This window comes from Leguminivora glycinivorella, chromosome 3 (genome assembly GCF_023078275.1).
Source record: "Leguminivora glycinivorella isolate SPB_JAAS2020 chromosome 3, LegGlyc_1.1, whole genome shotgun sequence".
Classification (NCBI taxonomy): Eukaryota; Metazoa; Arthropoda; class Insecta; order Lepidoptera; family Tortricidae; genus Leguminivora; species Leguminivora glycinivorella.
Genome location: NC_062973.1, coordinates 19,566,404 through 19,594,203, shown reverse-complemented (window position 1 = coordinate 19,594,203; position 27,800 = coordinate 19,566,404). Strand labels below are relative to the sequence as shown.

The 27,800-nt window shown below is 38.8% G+C and overlaps 2 protein-coding genes across 8 annotated transcripts in view; both read left to right on the top strand.

The window, feature by feature from the left end:
• Positions 1-2,100, top strand: part of LOC125224894 — a 206,470-nt gene extending 204,370 nt beyond the window's left edge. For all 7 annotated transcript variants that reach the window (XM_048128396.1, XM_048128395.1, XM_048128399.1 and 4 more), the window contains one exon: positions 19-2,100. In XM_048128396.1, the coding sequence (XP_047984353.1) occupies positions 19-479 (461 nt within the window). In that variant the 3' untranslated portion in view covers positions 480-2,100. The remainder of the gene's footprint in view (positions 1-18) is intronic.
• Positions 2,101-24,865: 22,765 nt separating this feature from the next.
• On the top strand, positions 24,866-27,351 carry LOC125224941. The gene is made up of 2 exons (XM_048128461.1): positions 24,866-25,366; positions 25,441-27,351. The coding sequence occupies exon 2, from the start codon at positions 25,573-25,575 to the stop codon at positions 27,349-27,351; it is 1,779 nt and encodes a 592-aa protein (XP_047984418.1). The 5' UTR covers positions 24,866-25,366; positions 25,441-25,572.
• The last annotated feature ends 449 nt before the right edge of the window (positions 27,352-27,800 follow it).

Below are 27,800 nucleotides of genomic sequence, written 5' to 3'. Positions count from 1 at the left end.
TGTTTCAATTTGTCTTAGGTGGCGAAGGTGACTGTGAAGGAGAAGGCGGTGGCTCTAGTTCCGAAGGTGGCGATTCGCCGTTCGGCCGCCGACAATTTCCCAGGGACTCCGGGTGTTACGAAGCGGGCGTCGGAGTCGGCGGAGTAAGGGTCCGGACGTCTCCCCTCGTCCACAGATCAGACGAACCGTCGCACCGGCCTCCAGAGCCGGCTCCTCAGGCTAAGCGTTCCGTCCGTCGCAGGCAGCCCGACGACGCCGAATGCGACAGAATCGAGCGTTACCCCGGTACAAATGCGGAAAGAATCACGAACAGGAGCGTCGGTTTGCCTGGAGGCGGCCGGGACGACACATGCGAATCAGATCACAGGCTTAACGTAGTTAAATTTGTGGCCGGTGGAGAGCCTTGTGCATCAGAAAAGAGTAGTGATTCCGGTGTGAGTAGTTCTTCGCTGAGTTCTGCACATCCTCATCGTCCCTGAGCGAGGCCCGCCGCGCCCGCGCTCGCCTAGGCACTGGCGCGGGCGCGAGCGCAGGCCGCGCTGCCGCCCGCACCCCCCGGCCCCGTCGCAGAAGCAGAATCTTCCAAACCGCACACCGAGTAAATCTTCGGCAGGTTGTCGCGTCTCATCTAAAGTGAATCAATATTTTTCTCGTACATTCCACTTGATTCGAGTATTACGCGCCGGTTACCGTGCATTAGATGACGACAACCAGAAGGGACTATCGAATATGCTTGCTAGGGGGCAGTGGGGGTTACCGTGGACGTTTTAGGTATTTCATTTATCAATCAGGCCGTTTTCATAAAGAAAACTAGCCGAATAGATAAGTAGAACGGCTGCAAAGAGCTTAGAAGTATATAAAACACAGACAGACTTTGAATCATGGCATTTAAAGATTTAGAGATGTTTGTTCCGAAATAAGACTGATGGTTCTGTCTGGTCAGCTTTAAATACTTCTTCAATCTGATTGTATATGGGCATAGCGCCTATCGTAATATTTGGTGTTTTGTTCGATGTTGGAACTAGAAGCAATCTCCGGCACTAAATATTAATTATTTAGTGATATTTTACTATTTTAACTTGTTGAAGAAATAAATTTCGTAATTTATTGATGGAACAAAAGGAAAATGGTTAACAGACGTGCTTGTAAGGAATCGATTTCTTTAAATAGATATATTTTCCTTCTAGTAATTAAATTGATGAGTTTTAAAGTTACTAGGAGAAATTACAGTGGCTTAGTCTTTGAAATCTTGTTATTGTGAATCGTATAATTATGATATTTGTTTAAATTACTGTTTTGAAATATCTTATATTAATAATCTATCATTCCTTTACTAAAATTAAAAGCATATCATAACGACGCCAATCTTATTTTAAGTTGCTTTTAAGCGTTATTTTCATAAACTCTGTTCAAAAGTGACATTATAAGTTAATTATGACAATACACAACCATTGAAAATGGTTTCCAATAAAATGCTGTCTTTCCGCTATCAAATGTTCTTTTTGAACAGAGTAAAATATATATCGATGAATTATAAGTTGTAGATGAGGCAATAAGCCAGTTAGGACTGGGGCGTTGTAAGCGCAACATTTGGATAGCAATAATTGTAAATAAAGTTAGTAGATAGGCTAATTATTGTACGTTGAAACTTTTTGTAATTTTTTAAGAGAGCTTTATGCGGGTTTCCGCATGTACAGTATAGTTGTAGGTGTCCCGGTGAGATTGTGAATTTCACCCAAGCTTCCGACTCATGTTTTGGTCGTTTTCGTACTTTATGGCTTTCGCACTTGCGACTGGCCCGTGTCGTAAAATGACAAGTAGTTTTACTGCTGGCTGAAAATCTGACTTATTTTAGAGATTCAACAGACGACAACCATAAAAATGAAATTGGAGCTAAACTCTGCTTTGTAATTCTCCCATAAAAATATTTTACTGGTCATGTCTCCTAAGGCCAGTAAGTACTAAAACAACTTACAATAGTATATATTTATAATTCTGATTTTATTATCAATTATTTTCAGAATATATTTTCAATAAATCGGTCCAAAAACTTCAAACGTATATTTACATGTATAAATGTATGTTACTTGTAAAATTTAACGAAACAATTCCTACTTAAATATCTGTTGGAAGGTTCTCGAAATAAAATGTGTCATTTAAATGTGTGCCTGACATTGTTAAGCGCAATGTAATATGACAATATATAAAAGAGGATTATAGAACAGAGATTATAAAGCTACGAATTGAGTTCGTGATTTGCCAGTTGACATTTTCAGTATGATGCCAGTTCATAGGCCTCGCAGAGACCTCGTCCGCCAGTCCCGTGCGAAGCAACTAACAGCGATCACTCCCGCCATCAGTGTTCCCTTTTGTAAATTTTGTAAAAATCTCCTTAAAATGCACTTTTTGACTACAATTGTGAACTAGTCCGAACTATTAAGTGTATATAGATAAATGTTTGTTACTTGTATATTATAGATAGAATATATTTCTTTGGCAATTATTGTATATTCAATAATTCATTCTTTATTGAAACTTAAATGTTATAAAGTAATTTATTTATAATTGAATTACGTTTCAAATGCTCAGGTAGTAAATGTGGACCCACTCGTGGGCACTAGGACTTGTTTAAGACTTGTGATTACTGATACTTAAGCTGTACATTTACGTCTTCATTTTATTTGTGTTAGCCATATACTACTGTAATAGTACTTTTTTGTAGCCATATTTATATTTTTTTAATACAGACCTTATGATGTATGTTTACAACTCTGTTTACAAACATGGATTCTAAATTAATAAATCCAAAAATTATATCTGAGTTGTTATTTTCATCCCCATAAAGATCAATTGTCAGAAAACGTATAAAATTCACATAGTTTATCCAAATGTCACTTTTTCAACTAAAATGTATGTAAGTACGTATCTCAATAGGATATAAATTTCAAGTTGTAGCTGAAACAGTAAATATCGAAAACCGATAATAAGTAACCCTTTCGGTTGAGAACGACACAAAATGGTTGTGTAACTATTTAGGAGCTAAAATAATCAATCATTCAATCAAACGAATAAAAACCCAAATCATTGTTATTTTTGGATATTCATGTGTAGAGCTACAAAACTGTTATTTAGTTATGGGTTTTAGTCTATCCAAGAATTGAGGATATTTAGTAAAATCAAAGTAAAAATCAGGATTAGGTAGGACGTGCCTGTACTATGCTGTGTGAGTTAACTGGGACAGGAGGTGTAACCAAGGATATTTCCTCTATTTTAAAACCTGCTATAAGCTAGGTATTACTTTTTTATTGCATCTTGGCTAATTCATAATTATAATACCTTGCAGAAAGCTATCCCAGCTGTCGCCAAATACCTTGATCCACCTTGCACCTTGATTTTAAGAAAGAAAAGCTAGGAAAAATCGCGACCTTCCTTTGATAGCTGGTCCTCTAAATATGTTAAAACAACAACATAAACTAAGTATATTTAGTTGATCTTGTTTAGAACTGGGTTTGATTAATTTATAGCACCAGTAGATTTGGTGCCATATAATTTAGACCAATTACTCTTGTGCAATTCTACAATTGTCAAACGAGTCCGACGATAAATTAATTTGATAACTATAGTCCATAAAGCAAGTTGAGAATTAACAAAGCACTCCATAGAAGGCGACCCTTTAACTTGCGATAAACACCTACTATTGTTCATCTGTCTTGGAAATAATTATGGGTCATGACTGTCATGAGTGACACTTGGTGGTTTATTTTATTTGGACCGGGAATATGGGGACACCCTTTCGTGGATGGAACCAAATACATAAGGTGATTGGAAATGCTTTTTTGCTCGCTGTGCGCTGCTCGTGCTGACTATAGGTACAGTCAACCAATCGGAATCCTAGGCCACTGTAGAACCCTTTCACAGTAAAAGTTAAACTGACTTCTATAGCAATATAAAGCACGGTGTCAATGCGACAGGGTTCTAGAGTGGCCTAGGATTCTAATTGGTTGACTGTACATAGTGTTGCTCGTAATTGAGTACGTGTACCTACGCACAAAACTGACAGCGAGTTAATTTTTGTTAACAACTTACGCTAATTGGGGGGTCCCAAATTCTGAGAATGCCTAGTTTCATAGTTACATGATTTACCAAAGGGACCGATACAATCTACTACTTATCTGTAGGTAAGTATTAAGTATTTCTTTCATTAGGTTTAAACTTAAACGCACAGATTGCTGTAAGCAAATAAGCTGTCTTTTTACTGCAAAACGCCTTCGTCTAACAATGACATGGGCATAAGAAATTCCAATTTTAAAAGAGGTTTACCGAGATTGAGCAACTACTATTATATTTACAGCCATTCAGATGATTAAGCATTCAATCAGGAAAATGCTTGTACTTAGTCAGTGCTATCGTAGTAAGATTAACCAACATTGTTGAGTCGGAGACCGTGGAAATAGTAAGGATTGGTAATGTGATGATGATGAACAGAAACGAAGTACCTAAGGCGCATTGGAATAGCAGCCATAACATACTGTAAGTAGGTAGGTACAGACGGTACAAAGAGGACGTATCCATTGTTTCACCTTATTACAATGCAATAAGGTGAAAAAGTGCATACATCTATTTGTAGTCGACTGTACTGTAATGGTTACCACTGACTTTTTTGGTACTATAGACAGTTGAGTAGATACTCATTTAGCATTTTAAAAATAACTTCATTTTCGATGTAAATACGAATGATTGGCGAGTAAGTTGTGGTTAACAGACCCTGTTGCTCCTTTCAAAACCCAGCAGTTCACTCAAAACTATGTACTCATATTACTTATTACATAAATAAATAAACTTACTGTGATTTGAGTTCAGGAGAACAAAACAAAAATCACTGCACTAAGCCAGGCTGGTGGTCATACTTAAATTGATGATAACAAATAGGACACAGGTAGGTAGCTAATTGTTGATATGATTGTTGACTAAGGGCCAGTTGCATCAACCACATCTGACAGACACATAATAGGGATGACGACTACCTAAAAATGGCATTCTCTTCAGTCCGTCAGTTAGATCGTCCAAAAATAGTGAACACATATTTTTCGCTTTTTGTAACTAATGAAAAAATACAAAAATATAGAGCATCAAAGTTCCGGAGTGACGCTTGTGACGTCACTTGTAAGTAAAAATTGTACCTAGGCGTGACGTCACGCGAAACTTCAAGGCACTGTACCGTCGTCATTTTTCGTTTACGATAAAAAAGAAAAAAAAACGTGTCTAAATTTATTTTATAATCTAACTGACGGACTAATTAGTTTTTTTTACTCGTCTCGCCTATTGTCAAGCAGCAGACGGTTATGGAACTTCCCATGACGAATTCACTTTAACGAATTCTTCAACGGTGACAGATAGTTTGATTCAACCGGCCCTTGTGTGCGATGGAATCTCCTGCGCTGTCTCCGATTCTGCGGTGCCGCTGTGTTCACTGTTCATCTACCAGCGTGGCCTATGCAGTTTTTATATTTTATCTATCCCTGGTGCATATCGATCGGAATGCGCCCAGACAGCTTAGGGAATTGATATCCTGGCGGTTAGCGCCGTGTTCATTGCACGGGGATGGATTATTTTCAACCGGATCAGGTAAGTGCTTTTTATTATGATTTGCTATCAATAGTTAAGATTTTATTATTGTAATCGAGACGTGTCTCTACTCAGTAAAGAATGCATAGCAAATTTACTATAAGAAAGGGACAAATTATTTGAAGAAAGAACTATTACTTATAGTCCCTTTGCTATGTATTCTTTACTGAGCAGAGACACGTCTCGATTACAAGAACATTTACGACAGTTCCATTGGCGAAAGCAATTCAGTTCAAGAAGATATATCAATGAAATATTTTATTTTGACGACCGGTCTGGCGCAGTCGGTAGTGACCCTGCCTGCTGCGCCGCGGTCCCGGGTTCGAATCCCGGTAAGGGCATTTATTTGTGTGATGAGCACAGATATTTGTTCCTGAGTCATGGATGTTTTCTATGTATATAAGTATTTATATATTAAATATATCGTTGTCTGAGTACCCACAACACAAGCCTTCTTGAGCTTACCGTGGGCCTCAGTCAATCTGTGTAAGAATGTCCTATAATATTTATTTATTTATTTATTTATTTAAGAACCTATTAAAGATTTGACGAGTACGTAAGGCATGACCTTTGTCCTGAACACAATTTAGACTGGCTCAGGCGCGCAATAAACCAGAAGAGAAAAGAAACTAAACTTAATCTCTCTTAGTTATTTTTTTACGAGCACTATACAATCTAGCTGATCATTTGGGTCAAATTATAAAAAATCTTCAACTACAGTGTTAGCTTCACTTCTCAAACCTCCCCATAGAATCTGCTGAATCAATTTAGAGAATCGATAGTATTATCCAAGAATATTTTTATTCATGGAAACCGCGAATATTCAGTGTATCCCTTTCCATTAAATTCTGCACGAGACAGAGTGAATTCACAATACAAGGCTGCTCTAATGTCTCTGCTTCGTTTTTTACACTGTTTTCGGTTATATGTTTTTTTTTGTGGGGGAGGAAATGCACAGTTGCTGCCAGGCTGGTCCTGACATCATGCGGGTTCTTTTGGGAATGGTTAGCCTTTGGATTTAAACCGACCCCTTTTTTAGATTTTTTGGGACAATGGAGCTCAAGCTTAAAATAACTATACTTGTGATTTTTACTGAACGAAGTCCACTTCGTTCAGTAAAAACTATAACCCCAACTATAACCCAATTTAAGAACCCCATCAAAGGCCGCATTTCCCGTCAAACTTTATTACGCATAGCGCACCATATATTTCCATTACTTCTAATTTTCGCTCTTTTTGAACCGTCTTGGAAGACGGTTCAAAAAGAGCGAAAATTACTTCTAATTTTCGCTCTTTTTGAACCGTCTTGGAAGACGGTTCAAAAAGAGCGAAAATTAGAAGTAATGGAAATATATGGTGCGCTATGCGTAATAAAGTTTGACGGGAAATGCGGCCTTTGATGGGGTTCTTAAATTCATACCTACTCATCAAGTTCTTTGGCTGTTTACTCATAAATTATACTTACTGTTATGGTGTTCCCGTTAACGTTTAAGAGTTATTCGCGAAAAACTAAAGAAAGGGACCTTTACACCCCCCTCCACCCGTTAGCTCCTCCCCTACCCATCAGTACTTTGAGTATGTGGATTAGAACACCATTCCCTACAACTATGCCAAAATTCGCCTATACACGAATTATTTCCCGCGAGATAGGCTTCATTGAGTGTGCTACGTTAGGTATTGTGAAACAACTGAATATAAGAAATATTTTCGTGGTTGTTCTCTATGTGTAGAGTCAATTTCACTTATTAAGATCGGGTTTGAGCAAAGAGCAACTGTCCTTAAACATTCTGGGTGAACTTTATTAGCCTTTTTAAGATCAGTGCTGTTAGCACTGCATATACCCTTGATTTCCTAGGAACCCAAACTCAACTAAATATTTTTTACGCGATTTTTCATTTTATTACCTACTCCGCTTACTCGTTAATTTTAAACAATCGATTTATATTTCATCACCTCATCTTCAAATAGTAAACATAAACGATGCACCAGTACTTAGGTATTAAATATACATACTGACTTTTACTTGAACAACTTTACCAACAAATTCAAAGCCTTCACAATTATCCCGTCGATGAGTTACGTGCCCACACAACGCTTAATCACGCGGCTCCGACCATTTTTCAGCGCAAAGATAAATCTTAGACACATTCCCTTAGGAACGTACGTACTCACACTTTGAAATATTTTCTATTAGCTCCCTTTGAACTTGTATAATGAGTTTTGTTGCAGTAATTTGATTATACACGAGAACATAAATAACTGCGTGAATAATTTTGATCCTTGAAATTTTTGTTTATAAAAGTTAAATGCGGAAATGTCAAATGATCTTGTGAAAATTACTTAATCCGAGCGAAGGAAGCTGGAACTAATATTGAATCAGCAATAAAGTTTTACGAGTTTAATACGTGCCGATTTTGCGCATGCCACAAAGCTCATGTGGGAAGGCAATTTCATAAGTATTTATGTAATGCCGTGTCAATTTGTATGTATATTTTTTAATGAATTAAAAGAAACCGCTACCGAATAAAATGTGTTCTTTACTGGCCTCTGTCATACAGTATGCAGGTCCGTTTTGTTATCCCAAAGGTCGTATATACGTAATATGGTTATGCACACTTCCGTCCTTTTCTACGGTCGTTTAACGCGAATGAGGCTGTAAAAGGGCTTATAAGCTTTACAAGGCTATCGTTTGTACGTCTTTGAAGAACTGTCAGGTAGCAGCGATGCGGGTGTCCGTTGTTTACCTGCTGGCCTAATTAACTTTTTATTTTCATAGCGACCGCCCTGCTAGCGGTTACTTTAGCTTACCTTACTGTTGCTTTTAATAAGATTAGATGGTTCTTTCACTGTTCTTTGCACGGTTTGAGACGTTGTCATTTGTACTGTAAAAGCTTATTTTTATAAGATCATTCTTTGCACAATTTGCTCGCCACACAGAAAATAACAATTTGAACAGTAATTCAGCAACATGTAAAGGTAAACGTAGGTAACAACTATTGTAACAGTCGTGCAGAATAGACATTATATCTAGAGTTCTTATATAAAAATATATATATCTCATATTGTAGCACTGAAAATTGACATCTACATGCACTATAAACTACAAGCTTTCCGATTAGTCGGATGCCCCATAATGTTCGCAACGCCGTAAAACAATGCATAAAGCGCCCATATTGCCATTCACCAGCAAGATCTTATGTATGCGAGCCGTTCGGGCATTTATGCCATTTTGGCACAAACGGCGAGGCGACGTGGAACACACCGACCGTAAAGAGAGATGTGCAACATTTGCCAAATTGACTTTGCGTTGCGGCTAGCTGCTTTATGATTTTAGGTGTATTTTAGCAGTTTACACGGAGTAGCGATTTGTTAAGGACTTTATGGTTGTAGGTACTCGTTAATCTTGTTAGGTTGTTAATGTTATGGCGTGTGATGAAGAAACCGTGTACAACAAAAGGGCCTAGTCAGTATGTGTATTGTGTACAGTCAACCAATTGGAACCCTAGGCCACTGTAGAACTATGTCATAGTGACGTTACAAATCAGATTATAAGAATGTCAATTTCTGCTTGTCATTTAGACATGGTTGTAGAGTGGTCTAGGGTTTCAATTGGTTGACTGTAAATTTACAGGAGTGCGTTTACAATAATAATATAAGGTATGCGCCACAAAACTAAATGAAAATATAGGTACTTATATTATAACTGATTTGATACCTATGTAGGCAACTAGACAAGCATCGTTACCTGATTAAATAAATGTGTAACATCACCTGACTAACAAAAGACATAATTAAGTGAATACAATTACTACATGTAAGTACCGTCATCATAATTTATCTACTAGTCCTATACCTATATAAAAAAAGCTTATATCTGTCTACGTCGTACCAAACAGAGTTTAAGATATATTTTATGATAGGCATTGCGCCTACCTTGCTATTGCAATAGACTTTTACGGACCAGGACTTCTTGGGTGATCTAAACCAATGCGCAGACAATAACTAAAACATCCTTTTATCGAGGAACCCACACCCACAATTCGCCACAAGACATAAGCATTTGAGAATAAAATACGCCATGAATATCGTCGGGGCCACAAATTCCCGCAGTCGCGTTTATAACCGGAAAGTGAGGAAGATACCGCTTTATGGCCCGGCCCGCCTAATGTGTTGCAGATAGCTAAGTAATAATTACTCATAACTTGGTTAACCTCAATTCGTTTAAGTTATATTAAATCGATACTAATATTATAAATGGGAAAGTGTGTGTGTCTGTTTGTTTGTCCATCTTTCACGGCAAAACGGAGCGACGAATTGACGTGATTTTGGAAGTGGAGATAGTTGAAGGGATAGAGAGTGACATAGGCTACTTTTTGTCTCTTTCTAACTCGAGCAAAGCCGCGGGCAAAAGACGTGGTTAGAGCGTGCGACTTTCAATCCGGAGATCGCGGGTTCGAGCCCCGGCTCGTACCAATGAGTTTTTCAGAACTTATGTGCGAAATGTCATTTGATATTTGCCAGTCGCTTTTCGCTGAAGAAAAAAATCATGAGGAAACCGGACTAATGCCAATAAGGTCTAGTTTACCAGGGTCAACCCGCAGGCGGGTTGGAAGGTCAGATGGCAGTCGCTTTCGTAAAAACTAGTGCCTACGCCAAATCTTGGGATTAGTTGTCAAAGCGGACCTCACATGGCTCTCATAAGCCGTGGCAAATGCCGGGATAACGCAAGGAGGCTGAATGATGATGGTGTATGGTCAATCAATTGGTACAACTGGTCCAGGCAAATCAACTTGCTGAAAAGATACATTTGACTTTGAATTTGAATTAGCCCTGCCAGCTAGAATTTTCTGCATCCGTCGAGGGTTTAATTCCAGTCTTGTATTTCTCTGAAGTTGAACACACCCTTGGTTCGGTCCGCACGTATGAGCTGAAGATCATCATCGGCCTTCAAATCTCTAACAGACTATTCAAGCAGTGTCAGGTGGGGCAACAACGTTGTTTGAGGCTGTGTAAGTTTCGGTTAACTGGTCCAGAACTCCAGACTCCGTTCAGTCATTTTCTACTTACCCTCTACTCCCTTACACCAGTAGTTTATTTAGCATTTTGTCCTACTTTTGGCATCATAGCGGGCGGCGTATATATTTAATGAATACTTTTTTGCAATAGAGGAAAAAATGTAAAGCATGCCACACACATGCATACACAACGTAACTTAGTACATACACTGCGTAGTCGCTTTATCGTAGGAATACTAAAAGTTGTACAAGCGTCGTTAAACAAACGTTTACAGGGTGTTTTCGATTAGCATGGCATAATTGCAGTGCCGCGGTCTCGCAGGTGGTCCAGCTGACAGATCACTTTCCCGCTAGATAGTGCGTAAGTGATAGGCTAGTGGTATCACGCTTGGTACTAAAGATGACGTCCGGATGTCAAGAAAATCTACAGGACGACGCGAGTGATACAGCAAGAGTAAACAAAAAGCAACCGTTTCTATGAAGGTTTTGATTATTATTTTCCAGTATATAAATGGTGTTTTTTTTCGCACTAGTTCGCAAAGTAGTATATTCTTATCAGGTCGGGTCGAAACTTCAAGGGGCCGTATGTAGCCTACTGAAAAAAGTCGTACGATAGACGTGCGGAATTTGTAACTCGTGTCGATTTAAAAAAACTCTCTTTCGGTCGTGTTTCATAGTTTATCGCCACTCGTTTCCAATTTCCTTTTTTCCGCAATGGTATCGTTATGTACTTCTTATTTTACCTACACAAACGAACATTTATACCCGTGATATCAGTTGCCACCGTCGCTAGTAAGAGTAAAAAACAAATGATTTTCATATACTATTAAAATATTTCATAAGTCCCATTTTAGAAATAAGCATTTAAGCGTCTATTAAAAATATGTTGTTACTGAAATATTTTCTATGAAAATAATTTAATTTGTTCTAAGAGTGCCTTATGTTGTTATAGTAAGAATTTTCTGAGATTAACTTTTCGATTTTGCCCTAATCTGTTAATGTTATCATGTTAATGTTATTGCTATCATGATAGTTGCTTTCTAACTACACTGAGACTTTGGCACGTGCTGTGGAAACGGGAGCTAACCGCGGCGAATAATAGAAACAAAGGCCTTTGTTTAACAGATTAGGGCAAAAGCGAAAAGTGCATCTCAGAAAATTCATACTATACTGTTATGCAAACATACCTTGCAGTGTAAATGATCTGTGACCAAACATAAATGTAAATGCACTAAACGCTCACGCCAAAGAAAAGCAGCATAACGCTAGGAACTAGCACGCTCTTACCATCTTCTTGTTTTACGCGAAACAGTGCCATATTTCTACGCACCCTGTACTTTTAATAATCAATGTGCACGGTAATAGTTGGCTTGGTTTAGCGACAGGTAAAAATAGTAACTGGTAATCTCTTTTTACAGCTTGTACCTACTCTTCAAGAAAAGAGCGCACACAACGGACCTCCAACCTCCAACACTTCTGGTGTTTCGGTTGTCCATCGGCAGCAGTGATCGGTTACCATCAGGCGACCTGTCTGTTCGTTTGCCTCTTTAAAAAATACTGTACAATTTTAATATTGTAAGTTAGGGAACACATATCCTACCTGTAGATGATCGGGCCGCCAACGGTAAATAAAACATTAAATTAAAAACTTATATACACCAACACATAAGTATTATACAAAAACAAAACAATGCACAGGATATTGACGAAACAAAACTATTTACACATAATATTTTCAAAACATGTGCACAATAAAACATTTGTCGCTCATTGACTTGACAGAACTGAAAAAATCTATACATTTATAAACAAAACACGCGCGTTGTCAGCGGCATCCATTTCGGCCAGGCTGCCAGCACGGCGTGCAGCACAGAGGTTAGTAGTTAGATAGCAGATCCTTAAAAACGCTTGAGTGTGGGAGGAGGCATTCGATGGGGTTTAATAGTCCTTAGTGTTGAATTGTCTCTGGTTTGGATTACCGAACGATTTATCTATTTTCCGGTAGACCCGCTTCGGTATGGCTTAATCCCGAGTAATTGACGTAGGTCGTAAACCACAGGTTCACTGTGGAATAAAATAATTAATGTTTACTGAGACCATTCTTACTAACGCTGCTCTACAGACAAAGAACAGAAGGGTACAGAAGATTTAAAGCCTGACTAGAAATATGTGACTATGAGCCATGTTACGGAATTTCATTAGAACTATTTTCTCACATTAAATAAATGTCATATACAAAGAAAAAGTTACTGTTTGAGCCGGAACTCAATTGTTTAAATAAAACAGTATAAAATATTACCATTTCTTTTAATGGATTTTTAATTACAGGTTTTTGTCTCGGACACGTGACAGAGAGAGATTTGATATTAGTAAAAAAGGGTCGCTGGTGCCGCGCACCGTGCTTTTATAGTGTCGCGACGGGGGAAACCGCGGCGCTTCAGTCTTCATTCCTATTGGTCCGGCAGATCGAGGCTCTGGCCGCTGCTCATTGGATCAGCGGGGTGACCGGAGGTTGGCTGCCCTGTCAGTGTTGCCAGTCAGGGCGTTAACAGTTACCAAGGCCTTTTTTTTTGTATATGACATTTATTTAATGTTTATAACATAATAGTAGTGTTACTACTTAAAAATACAAGTTAAAATATTTTCTATGAAAATAATTTGTACTTAGAACTATTTTCTCCATACTATACTGAACTGTCACTGCATACTTTATAATAACAGCGCTCCTTAACAATAGTCGTATATTTCTGGTCAGGCTATATTTTTGGAAACATAAACAATTTCATTCACGAAGGCGCATTGACTCGTAATGTCCGCACGACGCAAAAACGACAAGGCGTGTCTGTCTGTCTGTGGCATCGTAGCTCCCGAATGGATAAACCGATTTAGATTTAGTTTTTTTTGTTTGAAATCTGAATTAGTTGGGAGTGTTCTTAGCCACGTTTCGTGAAAATCGGTTCTTCAAAATTTAAATTTTGTGGTTCGGTTATTACAATGTGTTGTTTGTCACATTTTGATATCTATAGATAAGGATAGACTATGTCCCATTGTGTCATCATCGCCATTAAAACATTGCCTTTATTGGTACTACCTACGCTAGTTTAACAGAGAATTTTGATCAGAACACTATTGCTGCTACAATTTTGTTTGTACTAGCAAATTTCCGAACATTTTCGAAGTTCATTACATTTCCGTTATTGGTGCATAATTGGCTAGCCCACTTTGAGCCGGCCTGGTTACATTTCATTTAGTAAAGCAAACTGTTCAATTTGAAGCCTGGTATCGGCTGAATATGGATCTCTTCGGTTCTGAAGTATCCCAATATTGCATTTCCTGGCTCATTCATTAACTTATTGAAATCTAGAATTGATGATGATGATGATATCCTGTTATCCCTCATCAGGGACATAGGGCTCTCAGAAGGGATTTCCATTCTTCGCGGTCCAGAGCGGCCTCCTCCAGCTCCGCCAGCCGAGGCCAACTGATGCCGCCTCTTTTCCCACTGTGCTTCTCCAGGTGGTATAGTATGAATTTTCTGAGATGAACTTTTCGCTTTTACCCTAATCTGTTAAACAAAGGCCTTTGTTTCTATTATTCGCGGCGGTTAGCTCCCGTTTCCACAGCACGTGCTAAAGTCTCAGTGTAGTTAAAAAGCAACTATCATGATAGCAATAAGGTTCAAATTTATTAAACAGTTTGCAGTATGCAGGTAACTTTTTTTGAAGATGACAAAACGTGTTATCTCCGAAAGGGCTTTTTATGGATTTGAACCTTATTACTATCATGATAGTTGCTTTTTAACCACACTGAGACTATAGCACGTGCCGTTTAAACAGGAGCTAGCCGCCGTAAACAATAGAAACAAAGGCCTTTGTTTAACAGATTAGGGCAAAAGCGAAAAGTTCATCTCAGAAAATTCATACTATACGTGGGCGACCTTGCCCTCTTTTTTCGGGAATTTTCCAGGTCAACCCTTGCTTGGATAGGTAGTTGTTTGGCCTCCGTAATACATGACCTATCCAGCGCCATTTCCGAGCAGAATTTCTTTGTCTAAAAGGTTTTGACCAGTCAGTTCCCATAGTCTAATCCGTGTAAGTAACCAGTCTGTGGCCAGTAGACTCCTCCAATTAGTAACAAGAAACTAGGATTTACGATATAGTTTTTTTGGCAATGTGCAAAATGGCGCTAATTGACACAAATATGCGTAAGCGTAAGGAATGTCGCACATTAATGCACATTAAAATTGGACGACTGGTCTGGCCTAGCGGATAGTGACTCTGCCTACTAAGCCAATGGTTCTGGATTCGAATCCCGGTAAAGACATGTGCAAAATGTCAGAAACTGTTGGAATTAATTCCACGTTGGAATAACCTCAAATGTTATAGATATTTATAGAATAAATAGAAATTAAATGTGAGAAGAACTCCCACGTATTATTTATACCTCGTGTTTTCCTTAGCCCGCCAATCGACACAAATATTTGCAAGAAAGCCATTCGAAGGTAAATTTCCACGAAAATTCCGCGGTTCTACACAGGATCTCAGGCTTAACAAGTTTTACTTGATTGTCAATTTTGGGGTTTTGGCGACACACGATGTTTATTTTAGTTCAGAAAAAAAATTCTATTTAAAAATTTTATTTTTTGCATTTTGGTTGCACTTAATTTTCTTGGATTTTTGCAACCACAATGCGAAAAAAAAATTTGAAATAGTTCAACATAAGAAAAAAAAACATTTAAGATTGATTTTACTTTAGTAAAACATTTGCTTTTCCTAACTTAATAATTATTATTATTTATAGGTATCGTACAACGCTTATTTATACTCTTATAGCAAATATAATTAATCTATCGTGTTGACGGGACTCCCAGCTTAAATTTTCAATAAAAACACACCAAAATTCACGGTGAGTTTAGTAGCCAAAATCCCTCATCAGATTTCTCAACGGTAAACGTGTATTTTCTCTTTTTTTAGATTTGTGCGGCACGTATGCCGAACGGAACTGTATCATAAATTCATTGGTTTAAAAATGAAAGCCTTCCTGGAACCATTTTTCCAAAATGTGATCCCCGAGTGGGCATTTGGCTGTTTAAAAAACGTATGCTTGTATCTACATTGTCCTTTGTTCTGTTTGATTTAACGTACTTTTGTGGTTTTATCTTCAATTCGCTTGTTTCTTAGCCATCTGTAGTTTTTTAGATTACATTATTGTTTGATCATTTTTGTTGCGAAATTAAATTGATGTGCCTACTTTACTTATACACAACCTTAAGTGTGTCTACAACTAAATGAAAACAGATGACCGAGAAGGTAAACTAGAAATGCAGTTATTGTTAAATGTTTCTCACTGTAAACAAAACTAAGTTCGAATTATATCAGCCGTGAAAAGAAAACTAACAAGCTGGAAAAACTATTTTTACAAAATTTTCATTGCTGCAAAAAACAGTAATGGACAAGACAATACAAAATTTAAATAATAAACAGGCTTGGTCCAGTAAACTCCATATAAAGAAAACAAATCATACGTTCTTGCTTATGCATTCATCATTCTAAACAATATTACTATTTCAGATCCTTTTAATTGTTCGCAATTTAAAAGCAAAGGCGTAATCCACGAACTAGTTTTACCAAACTTGCACCAAACGTTAACAACGGACATTCCTTTTTCACTCCATCCCTGTCGAGTTGTGAAAAAATACAAACAATAAAAGACGGACAGAGGATGCGCGAAGCGCTTCGCCCCCGCCATAAAATTAAATGGGAAAAAGGGCTTTTTACAAACGCTTGCTACGTGCAACTTTCGAGCGGGTCACTACAAAGCCGCTACCACGAATTTTTGATGATTTAAAATACGGCCAATAGCGTAAATTGTCACGGAAAATGACATTATGTCATTAGCATGGAGAAAGTGAACAGTGTCGGAAATCGGTTTAAACCTACTTAATAGAATCAAAACTAAATTTTTTTCTTTATTTTTACGCTATTGAGTAACGTAAAAAAATAGTACTTTACGATGTAAGTGCGAAAAAAAGGAAGTTAAGTAGTTACGAATTTCCTTTTCGCACGTGTATCGTTCGACGTTTTTTCAATACAGATGGCCCTCCGAAGTTTCGACCTAACATATTATAATGAAACACTTCTCGCACTAGTGCGTAAAAAAACGACATCTGTAGGTACTGAAAAAAAAACTCATGGTAGAGGTTCAGATCTGTTCGCTTAAAGTTATGAAAAATCGCATAAGTTAAACCTCCACTCGAGATAACCCTGGGTTATTGCTTTTTTGTGACGTTACGTGCCCCGCCAAGAGTTTTTGTTCAGTTGAAATTAATGTTTTAAGATCTTAAGTTGTACTGGAATAGTTAGTCGGAGTTACAATGTTAAATGAACTTTCGAGTACTCGGTTAAGGAATGTGCAAGGAAATGAAGTTTTTATTCTGAATATAAATACTTTAAATTTTACAGTTGTAATCTCAATTAAACTGTGATGAGATGATGTGAAAATTTACACCATAATTGGGGTTTTTGGGGATGAAAAATTCAACTAGCTATGTGTAGTGATAAATAATAGATTGTGTAACAAAAGCGCAAAATGAGATTAAATATCTCGTATAATCTCAACGTAGCGAGGCGAGGGCGTAGATTGTATCCTGAACGAAGCAGAGGACTCTATGATTCAAAAATATAATCCTGAGTGTAGTGAGGGTATCGAGTATTAACGACCAAGGTGGAAATAATTTCGCTACAATGTGACATACTATTTTTCACGTCATATGAGAACATTTATAGATACTATCATAAATAAAAATTTAAATTGTATTAAAATTAAAAAAACATGTTTCCATGAACAAAAAAGTATCACTTTGCTCGCTCATAGCAGGGAGGAAAAGACCCTTTTCCGAAATTGTGGTGTGAAAATTTATTTTTCCCTCACGTAATAATCTTACATTATTTCGTTAGTCCAGTTCTAAAACCTGAATTTACACCCTTGTGTGGTTACATAGCATGCACTATTCGATGACAGGTCGAGGCATCTCATCAGGGTTTACATCTGCAAATCGATTTACACTCAATAATGCACAGACCCGATTGCTGAGGGACTCAACCGTGCCATGTAGGGTTGCCAACTACGACTAACACAAGTTTCTCTCTGGTTATTATACAACCTGTTTTTATTGATTTCCGTTCGTTAGGGGAAGGTTCTTTAGATTATATTATGTATAATTAATTTCTCTAAGAAAATAGTTTCTTACTGTTCCTGACTTATTTATAAAATATAAGTAAGTGTATGACAGACTTTATTACTTCCTATCCTAATGTTATTTATTTTGAAATTGTATCGTCCTCCTACTTGACATTAACTTTAAGGTACAGCGGGACAAATCTCGACTGGGGGGCAATTGTAACTGATCCATTTTTTCCATTATTACACTGTGATGTTGAGTTCTACATGTATCCACTGAACACGCCTACCACATATAACCGGTGGAATGCAAACATTGTAAAACATGGAAAAAATTAACCAGTTACATTTGCCCCCTAGTTGAGATTTGTCCCGCTGTACCTTAATGTTATTCTCAAGGTTCTGTCATAATTCATTTTCATGTAGGTATGTACAGTGGACCAAAAATGTGGTTTACCACCCTACGGGTGAGGTTCGTTTAAACGTCATGAGACAACAAGGTCGATTTCCGCTTGCAATAATATTATGTCAGTGACAATCGCTCTGTCTATATTGGCTACGTGCACGACAATTACGCCCACTACCATGTGAACTTGAAGTGGAAAATGACAAAAAATTACATGTAAACAAACATTATATTTTAACGATTTTTCGTTAATTCTAAATAAATCGAATAACAAGAGCTACTATTTCAAGTGTAATTTAGGTAGATAGATTATAAAGACATGGATATAATACCAAAAATCAGTTTCCAAAGCATTACTCACGGTATAAACTTCCAACCCCAGACTACAGAAAGAGTCAATAAATTGGTGCTGGCAGGGCATATAAAGAATCTTGAAGAACATAGGAGTAATGGTACAAGTTCTTCCAGCTAGTGATATGGTATTCGCTAAACCTCCGACCCGTTAATGCCATATAACATTAACGGGTCGGAGGGTATTAAAACAAATCTAAGTACCAAGTCATGTCCGCGGCCGCAGAAATATCCGACACGGGCCTATTCCCAGGCTAGGCCTGAATCTTTAAGCATAATCTTTTACGGTAGGAAAAATACTAAAAGCGTATTGAACAATATAAGGTAAACAAAGCTTAAATATAATTTATTATAATGGTTTGTTTTGACATGTCACTTACGTTTTCTTTTAACCGTAGCTATCCATTTAGTTCTTTGATACAATTTCCAGTGTGCTCTAAGAAACGCATAGAACGTGCAAAGACTATTAAATAGTCTTTGCATGCATGCATAAATTTTATGCCATTATTTTTACAATTAACAACGAAACAACATTGATGCCCCATATCAAACATTCATTACACATTGTATTATATTTTATGAGTTTTGATAGATGACAACCACAATCAGTGTCGATTTTGACCACCGCAAGCACTGCGATCGCTTTGCTTACCCCCTCCATGCACTTCGCACGAAGCCAATATGATGTTAACGTCATGCCGTGTGTCAAGTCAACCTTAGCGATCGTTAGAGCTCACAGAAACTTTTGTAAAAACTGGTAGACCACTTTCTTGGCCGACTGTACATATTATTTTCATCAAATCAGGAAAAGTATTAACCTTGTCACGTCAAACGAAACATTATTTTCAATATAGAATGAAAACTAAAACTCATTGGAAGTTAGTTACAAGACGAGACTCGAAGATTTATATCCCATATTATAAGTAGATTTATTTGATACAACGATGTATTTTTTAAAGTTTTTATTTCAGAGAAAATTCTAGTCCCACTTAGAAGTTTAATCCTATTTATTTCGTTTTGAACCCTATTTATTCCATCTCAAGTGAGGTCAGTTCAGCCAATATCAATAAATGCCAATACTAAACTTCAACTACAGGCATTGAATTCGTAGAAGTGGGTCCTTGTTGACAGCCTGAACACGACAACCCTTGTCAGAACCTGTTGAATGTAGTCTGCTTTGCTATTCGCAAAAGGTATCCTAAGTAGCGTAAACAGGGTAAAAAGTATACCTAATATTTTTAGTGGTCGTTGCTTTTACTTACTTACACCTAGGCACTTACAGGAATGTCTCAAGGGAACTCCTATGCAAGATTCTCCTACAAGAAGTTTTTCAAGCCTGACCCCGTAGCCGAATGTCATTTTTACTACGCGAAACAAAATCGAAACGTCGCGAAAGGTAGTCATGCTCTGTCGCTCCAATATGCAAGAGCGACAGAGATATATCTACGAGCGTTTCGTTTCGTGGGCGTTTCGTGAGCGTTTGTACATTCGGCTACGCACGCTGAACTGAGCACTATAGCGTACTTTAATGGTTGTCAAGCAAAACTTGAATACCTAAGTCGAATTACTTAGAATGCTTTACAGCATGAGGCCGGAAGACAGAGGTTTCAGCGTTCGTAATCAGCAACATGACTTTTTTTAGTTTGAGGTTTATACGCACCAGGCTTTAATGTTAAAGGAATGTAGGCAGGACTCGTACTACAGTTTTTACGCTTGGATTATTCACATATAAGTATAGTTCCCCAATATCATGCTGTAGTGAGGCTGAGCTGGCGCGGTTGTAGTCCGGGGTGTGTGGGCGGGGTGGGCTGCCTCGAGCAAGTGGCTAGTGCTCGAGCAGCCCATCCTGGCAGGATCGCCATGAAATATAGGAGTGTTATTGAGGTAATGACAAGTCAAGACTCAGGGAATAACTGTCTGTTTATTTGAAAATACATCGGGTTTATATACTAGGGTTTAGTCTAAAATTATCCACTAATGGAGAGTTATCATGCCATCTATTTCAAGGTAATGTGTTCTCATATTTCAAAGGTTATCGCTGTACTTAATAGCATAATTTAATGATCTGTAAAAGGTCGGTCTCTATATATGTGTGGGTGTATGACGCTGCTATGACTGTGACCTCACTACAATGCCTATTCTGTGCATGTACTATTCATGCACTCAGTGCAATAGTCGCAGCCCTGAGGCGGATATTAACCACTCCAGGGCTAATTGTTCCCGCTCAATTATCGACTGACAACGTTCCCGTCCCTGTCAAACGTTGCGTTTACGCGGCTGTTGCTTGTTCGAAGATATAGGTATGTAGGTTGATTGTATGATTTTGTAGGCGTAAGCTAAGAGGACGTGTGGATTGTTCAACAAAAAAAAATTACTTACTGAGTAAGAAGATATATTTATTAATTTAAAGGCAAAAATGCGGACTTGTGTAGATTTCTGATAGAGTATCTAGGACTTGTGGTAAGGAGAAAGAATCGTGGAAGGTCAAAGATTTGTTGAGTCTCTTGCGTCCTTGTCCGTCTTCTTCCGGATACATTCTGGAGAGTGTGCACAGGAACTGTATGACCTGGTTCCTCCTTCCCCTTTCAATCACCGGACAACCAGGCGCGGGGAGCGGTTTAACCCTTACGTCGTCGACCTACCTTTCATTCGCACGAAGAGGTTTGCCTCTTCTTTCCTAATGCGAACTGCTAAGGAATGGAACATGCTCCCCTCCCGGCCGAATACAATCTGGACGTATTCAAGTCAAGAGTGATTAGGCTATTTATTACTGAACCAGTGAGCTAAAACTTCGGTCACTTTCCATCAGAAGCGACTAAGGTCAATCACTGGCCAGTTTATAATTTAAAAAAGTCAACGCAATGAGTAAATTGATAGTCTATTGTAATACCAGTCAATACCAGTCAAATATAGTCTTAGCAAAATACTAGTAGTTATAAATGACTTCCAATATTTTTGTTATAGTGTGACCATTATTTAAAATTAATAGTTATTCCAGTTCTATTTTCAAGAAAGAACCTACTGACTAACTTGTGGACTATAGATGCGGTACCAACAGAGACACTATGGCCTGGTAAAGTAATGAAGAAGATATTTTACACATATGATAGTAAACTGAAATATATACCATACACTAAAGAAAAGGCCGGGGTGGTGTAGCGGTTTATCACGTCAGCAGCGATAGCTGGAGAACCAGGTTCGATTCCCGGCTTCGCCACCAGTGGGCTTGATCGCTTTTTCTTTAGTGTATGGTGTCTATTTCAGTTTATAATTTATGTTGTATACCTAGTAGTGTTACTAAGTACTTAAAAAAAAAACAAAACAAAAAATATTTTATAAAGTAATTTGATTTCTTCCCTACATCGACATAATATGATAGTGTCTAAATTTTGAAATATATTTTCATCAACTATCACAAATTAGGCAGTACTAACAACACCCAAGAACCGGTACGACGATGTCTGTTGAAATTGCTACGCGATTACCATGCTTTTGCTATCACACATCCGCGACGAAGGTCTGAGCATCCGCGACAAATCGTATCATGCATAAATGCCAAACGTCTGCTATTTTAGTATGTTATCTATTTACTGAGAAACAAGATCTGTTTTGCTATAGGTGAATGCCGCTGAGGCCACGCATTCTCATCGCTTCGCGACTAAATCGCGACATTTAGTCACGCGAGATAAATTTCTGTATTATTTTTTTTGCGAATCGTGGTGGGACGACCCATAGTAAAGTTTTCTTAATATTGCAAGCATAAACATCCACTACATGACAACATCGATCCCAACACGCTTCACGAACGGCAAAGAAGTTTAAACGTGGATTTCCCTCTTCGTGGAGTTTCGTGGAGTTTCCCTCTTGCTAGAGAGGGGTAAGTAAAGGCGAGTACCACACATCGTGCGTAACTGCATTCCTACTCCAAAAAGGCTAAATAAACATACATCAGGTTATCCTTTGACGCAATGCAACATGACTTACATGGCCTTTGACAAATACTATGCATAATCGCGCAGCAAGCTTATGCTAGCGATCTAGCACAACTTGCATACTCGCGATCATGTTACTAGCGCGAAGGACTCGCGCTCAAGCACAAGTTGTACTGCCTGGTTTGCGCTAGTTTTTGACGAATCAGGTGCCGTACGCCGTACCCTAATGGAATTTCCGCGATGCGAAACGAAAACGAAACGCCGCGAAAGGTATTAGTCTGGCTCTGTCGCGCCGTAGCGTTTGTGCCATTCGGCTACGTACCCACGGCTCTTTAAGCGATAGCAACAAGACCCCGGATATTAACCGCTCCTCGACTAATTGCTACCGTTCAATTTTCAACCGACTGTCAACGTATTGGTGGGCCGCTTCTGTAATCGGCCAGCAAATTCCATTTGTTTTATTGACAGCAGGTGTTGGCTGGAACTGTAGCTACGCCTACTTTTGTGTAAAGGGATGTTGTTAGCAGCAAATGGCTGAGTTTGATTACTGAAATACGTGCAAACAAGTTTCATACTAGTATTTATAAAAGCACAACGTAAGTAAAATGTTTAAGCCTTTTTAGGATAAATCTCGTGCTGTGATTTTTGTTAATTTGACTTCTGGTCAGGGGCGTAGCCGAATGGCATTTCTGCGACGCGAAACGCCACCGAAACGCCGCAGAAATGTAGTCTGGCTCTGTCGCGCCAATACGCAAGAGCGATAGTGATAGATAGCTACGAAAGAGATATTATCGTGAGCGTTTCGTGAGCGTTTGTGCATTCGGCTACGCATACTGGTCAGAACCGATGACCTAGGTACTCATTGTACGTATTTTTCCGTATTTTTTCACTGCATCCACCATGATTCATTTATCGTTTGTCTCATGATTGCCGAGTAGAAGTCTAGACACACTGAGTCCGCCTGAACCAACACTGAGAGAAAATACAACCAGTTTTCATGTTCGTTCTGTTGAACTTGTTAGTTTTTTGGTTAAAATAGCGCCTACGTGCTTTTTGGTTCAAACAACAAGCTACTTGTCATTTGAATCGGCAATATATTTGAATCAACAAGTCGATTTTATAAAAACAACCAGACACATATTGTTTTAAACATACGTTTGGCTGATTCAAACGGATAAACCGCAACAAGTCGAACTTGTTAAATTCACAATGCAAATTTCTCTCAGTGAAGTTGATTTTTTAAATGTCCAATAAACTTCTAAATCTATAAATTGGCACCCAACGCCAGTGCTCTCCCGATATATTTCCCCTAGTCCAGATTCGATTTGCACGAGAAACATATTTAATTCTCTAAGTCTGGACGGACCTTTACCTGTGGCTACCGGTGTTCTACAGGCGATTGTGCTCCAATTACCGACAAATGTCGATTTGTTCGACGTCTATCTCGATAACTAGTTTAGCGGCATTCGATTGTTTTATTGCGTCCGCAACACCGCAAGCTTATTATTGGCTTAGCAATTCAATTCTCATTCTTAATAATCTGTTATTAGTAAAGACTTAATAACCACTATACAAAATTAAAATTTTGGAATTTTCCCGACATAGTGGACCGATTTTCATGAAACATGGCAGAACACTCTCGACTAATTCACCTTTCAAACAAAAAAAAATAAATCTAAATCGGTTCATCCGTTCGGGAGCTACGATGCTACAGACAGACACACACACACAGACAGACACGTCAAACTTATAACACCTCGTCGTTTTTGCGTCGGGGGTTAAAAAAAGGAAGATATTACTTTTGTGAACTTGAAGGGAAGCGTAACGTCTTATCAATTAACATACACGAAAATAATTATTATTCCTCGCTATCCTTATTTAAGCAGGTTAGGTACAAACTGAAATAAATACCATACACTAAAGAGTGCAAGCATAAATTGCTCGCCCTTAGAGTTGGACAAAGGCGCCTAGCCTACAGAGATAACATACACTAGAGAGATTTCGACGGATATATACCTCGGCGGTCGGGGTGGTGTAGCGGTTTAGCACGTCAGCTGAGATAGCTGGAGACCCGGGTTCGATTCTCAGCTTCGCCGCCAGTGGGCTTGATCGCTTTTCCTTTAGTGTATGGTATCTATTCAGTTTATAATTTATGTATATAGTAGTGTTACTTAAAAAACACAAATCAAAAAATATTTAATAAAATAATTTGATTTGTTCCCTACATCGACAGGTTAGGTTACAGTTATGCACTTAAATACCGACAACTATATTTTGTGCTAGTCCAGAATTTTCTAGCTATACCATAAAAAGAAAACAATGCAGTCCAGGCTAAGCGACGTTACTTATTGTTCCGTACGAGACTCATAACGCCATCTCTTGTCCAAGCGATGTAACCACACATGTCGCGTGATACCTATCGCAGCCAATACGGAGCGCGATATGCGCCGACGTCATCCTACGTCACGACATATTGTCCCCTGCTACCCATCTATCCTCGATATATGTACACGTAGATTAAGATAAGCATTCAACATTATAAGAAAAAGCACGTAATTTCGGAATTTTATTTCACCATCCAAGAAAGTTGACCTTCTCACCTATACGCAACGCCTAATCAAGAACATTTGGTCCTTCTTCGCCAAATATATCAACGATTTCTTCGCCAATCGTCGAGTACGAGATGAGAGGTCGTTGAGAACCAGCACCCTTGGAAGAGAAAGCGCACATCAACTTTCTTCTTGGACGGAAGGCGCGTATGCAGCAGGAAGACCCCCAAGGACACACAATTTGGGAAACTGCGGAGACCTATAGGACGAGAACTGGACATCCGACGATTTTTAAACGCGCATATTTCGGTACGGACATCCAGCCACCCTATACCTACTCCCTTTGTCTTCAGTTGCTAAATACCGTGCTTAATCAATTTCAGTGAACCTGTGACGAGTATTCTTTCCGCGACCCGTAACAAGGACCCGTTTTCGCCACCACGCAGAGCGAAATTGCATCGGAGTCCAAAGTTCAATCGTGAGTACTCCAGCTTTCCATACTAAATTTAACCAAAATGGCACTTGATGATGTAGGGCCAAGCAAATCACGCGATAAATCGCCAGCTAGGGCGATCTGTGACGTCGCGATTGAACCCCATGTTCGCGATTTAGTGAAAAAACGTGGCATCATTAAGGCTAGACTCACAAAGTTCGCAACCCACATTCAAAGCTGTAGCGATGATTTAAACTCGTTAACTGAGCCTTGTAGAATAAATTTAAAGTTACGCATGCAAGGAGCAGAGAGCCTGTACACCGAATTTAATATTCTTCAGACTGAAATCGAAGCAAGTGTGTTCGAATCGAACCTTGATGAGCAGTTAACGCAACGAGAACAGTTTGAGGATAGTTATTTCACTGCACAGGCGCTCGCCGAGTCTATACTCAGTCAATTTAATACTACCGATAATAAAAGTCTCGCTGTACCGCAAGCTTCAACAATGAAAGCAATTAAATTGCCCGTTTTATCACTTCCTTCATTTGACGGCACGTATGAAAACTGGCTCGCTTTTAGGGATATTTACCTATCACTAGTTCACAATTCTAAGGATCTCTGTGACATCCAAAGGTTCCACTACCTAAAATCTTCGCTAACAGGTAGTGCTCTGTTAGTTATAGAAGCACTAGAACTAACGGCTAGTAACTACGCGGTGGCATGGGAGCTCCTTCTTAATCGCTACAATAACAATAGGTTATTAATCCACAATCACGTCAAAGCACTATTTTCGCTTCAGTCAGTACCTAAAGAATCGCACATTCTTATCAGAAAGTTAGTTGACACAACATTAAAAAATTTACGCGCTTTAAAAGTCCTAGGTGAGCCTATCTCGTCCTGGGATACCTTAATTATCTATATCTTAGTGTCGAAGCTCGATAAAACCACAGAACGCGAGTGGGAACAACATAAAAGTAGCCTCACGAGCAGCGACACTCAGATGAAGATTAAACTGGATGATTTATTGCAATTTTTACGTAATCGTGCAGATATGCTAGAAACATTGCAGGCATCACATTCACAAAGTACGAGCACACGCGATAAGCCGGAAGTGAACAAAAAACATGTCACTCCGAACTCCACTCACAATTATAATAACAACAAAGTGCACTGTAATGTTTCTACCAACAGCAAACCGCAAAAATCACAAGTATCACAACACAAATCTAAATTCGCATGTCCTATGTGTCAAATGAATCATCCACTTTATTCCTGTGTCAAATTTCTAGATAGTAACTATCAAACTAAACTCAAATTCGTAACTGACAACAAGTTATGCACTAATTGCCTACGCGCAGGTCATGCCGTGGAGTCATGCGTATTCGGCCCGTGTCGCAAGTGCAATAATAAACATAATTCGATTATCCATCCTCCCAGTGATGAGTGCGCCCGCGTCCCCGCTCCCGCTGACCTCACGGCCCCCGCGGCCGCCTCCTCTTCGGCCGCAGCTGTGTCGGTCAATGCGCACTGTCAGCGCATTCCTTCTCAGCGCCCGACTCTCATGCCGGTCTTGTTGTCAACTGCGGTTATCGACGTGATTGATAAATATAATAAACCGCATACTATCGTTGCGCTCCTTGACGATGGCGCGCAACGATGTTTCATTAAAGAATCGTTACGCAACTTATTAGATATACCATTTTTACAGTCCACTCACGAAATTAGCGGTGTAGGTCGTACTATAACGCAGTGCACGCAAACCTGCAATGTACAAGTAAAATCGCGCATAAATACCTACACAACAAACTTACATTGTTTTGTTTTATCGGAAACAAAACACATCAATGCCAGTTGTATATGAACATTGCGAAAAGTTTGATATTCCAGATAACATACAACTAGCAGATCCGCAATTTCTAGATTACAAAGATTTCGATATCTTAATAGGTGGTGATAAGTTTTGGGATTTGTTTACTATGGAGAAAATTAAATTACGTAACGGCCCTTACTTATTAAACACTGAATTTGGATGGGTAGTAGCAGGTCCTATCAATTTAAACGCACGCATTGAAGGCCGCAACCGTATCCAATGTAACTTTACGCAAGTATCAGATTCGTTATTACGGCGATTCTGGGAGATTGAGGAGGTACCTACCACTCGGGACGCATTGTCTGACGAGGAGAAGGCATGCGAGGAGCACTTCGTTCGCACCACTACGCGCGACGGCGAAGGAAGGTTCTGCGTCAGCATGCCACTCAAGCAGCCACCCGAAGTGCTAGGAGAATCGTATCCTCAAGCTGAACGTCGTT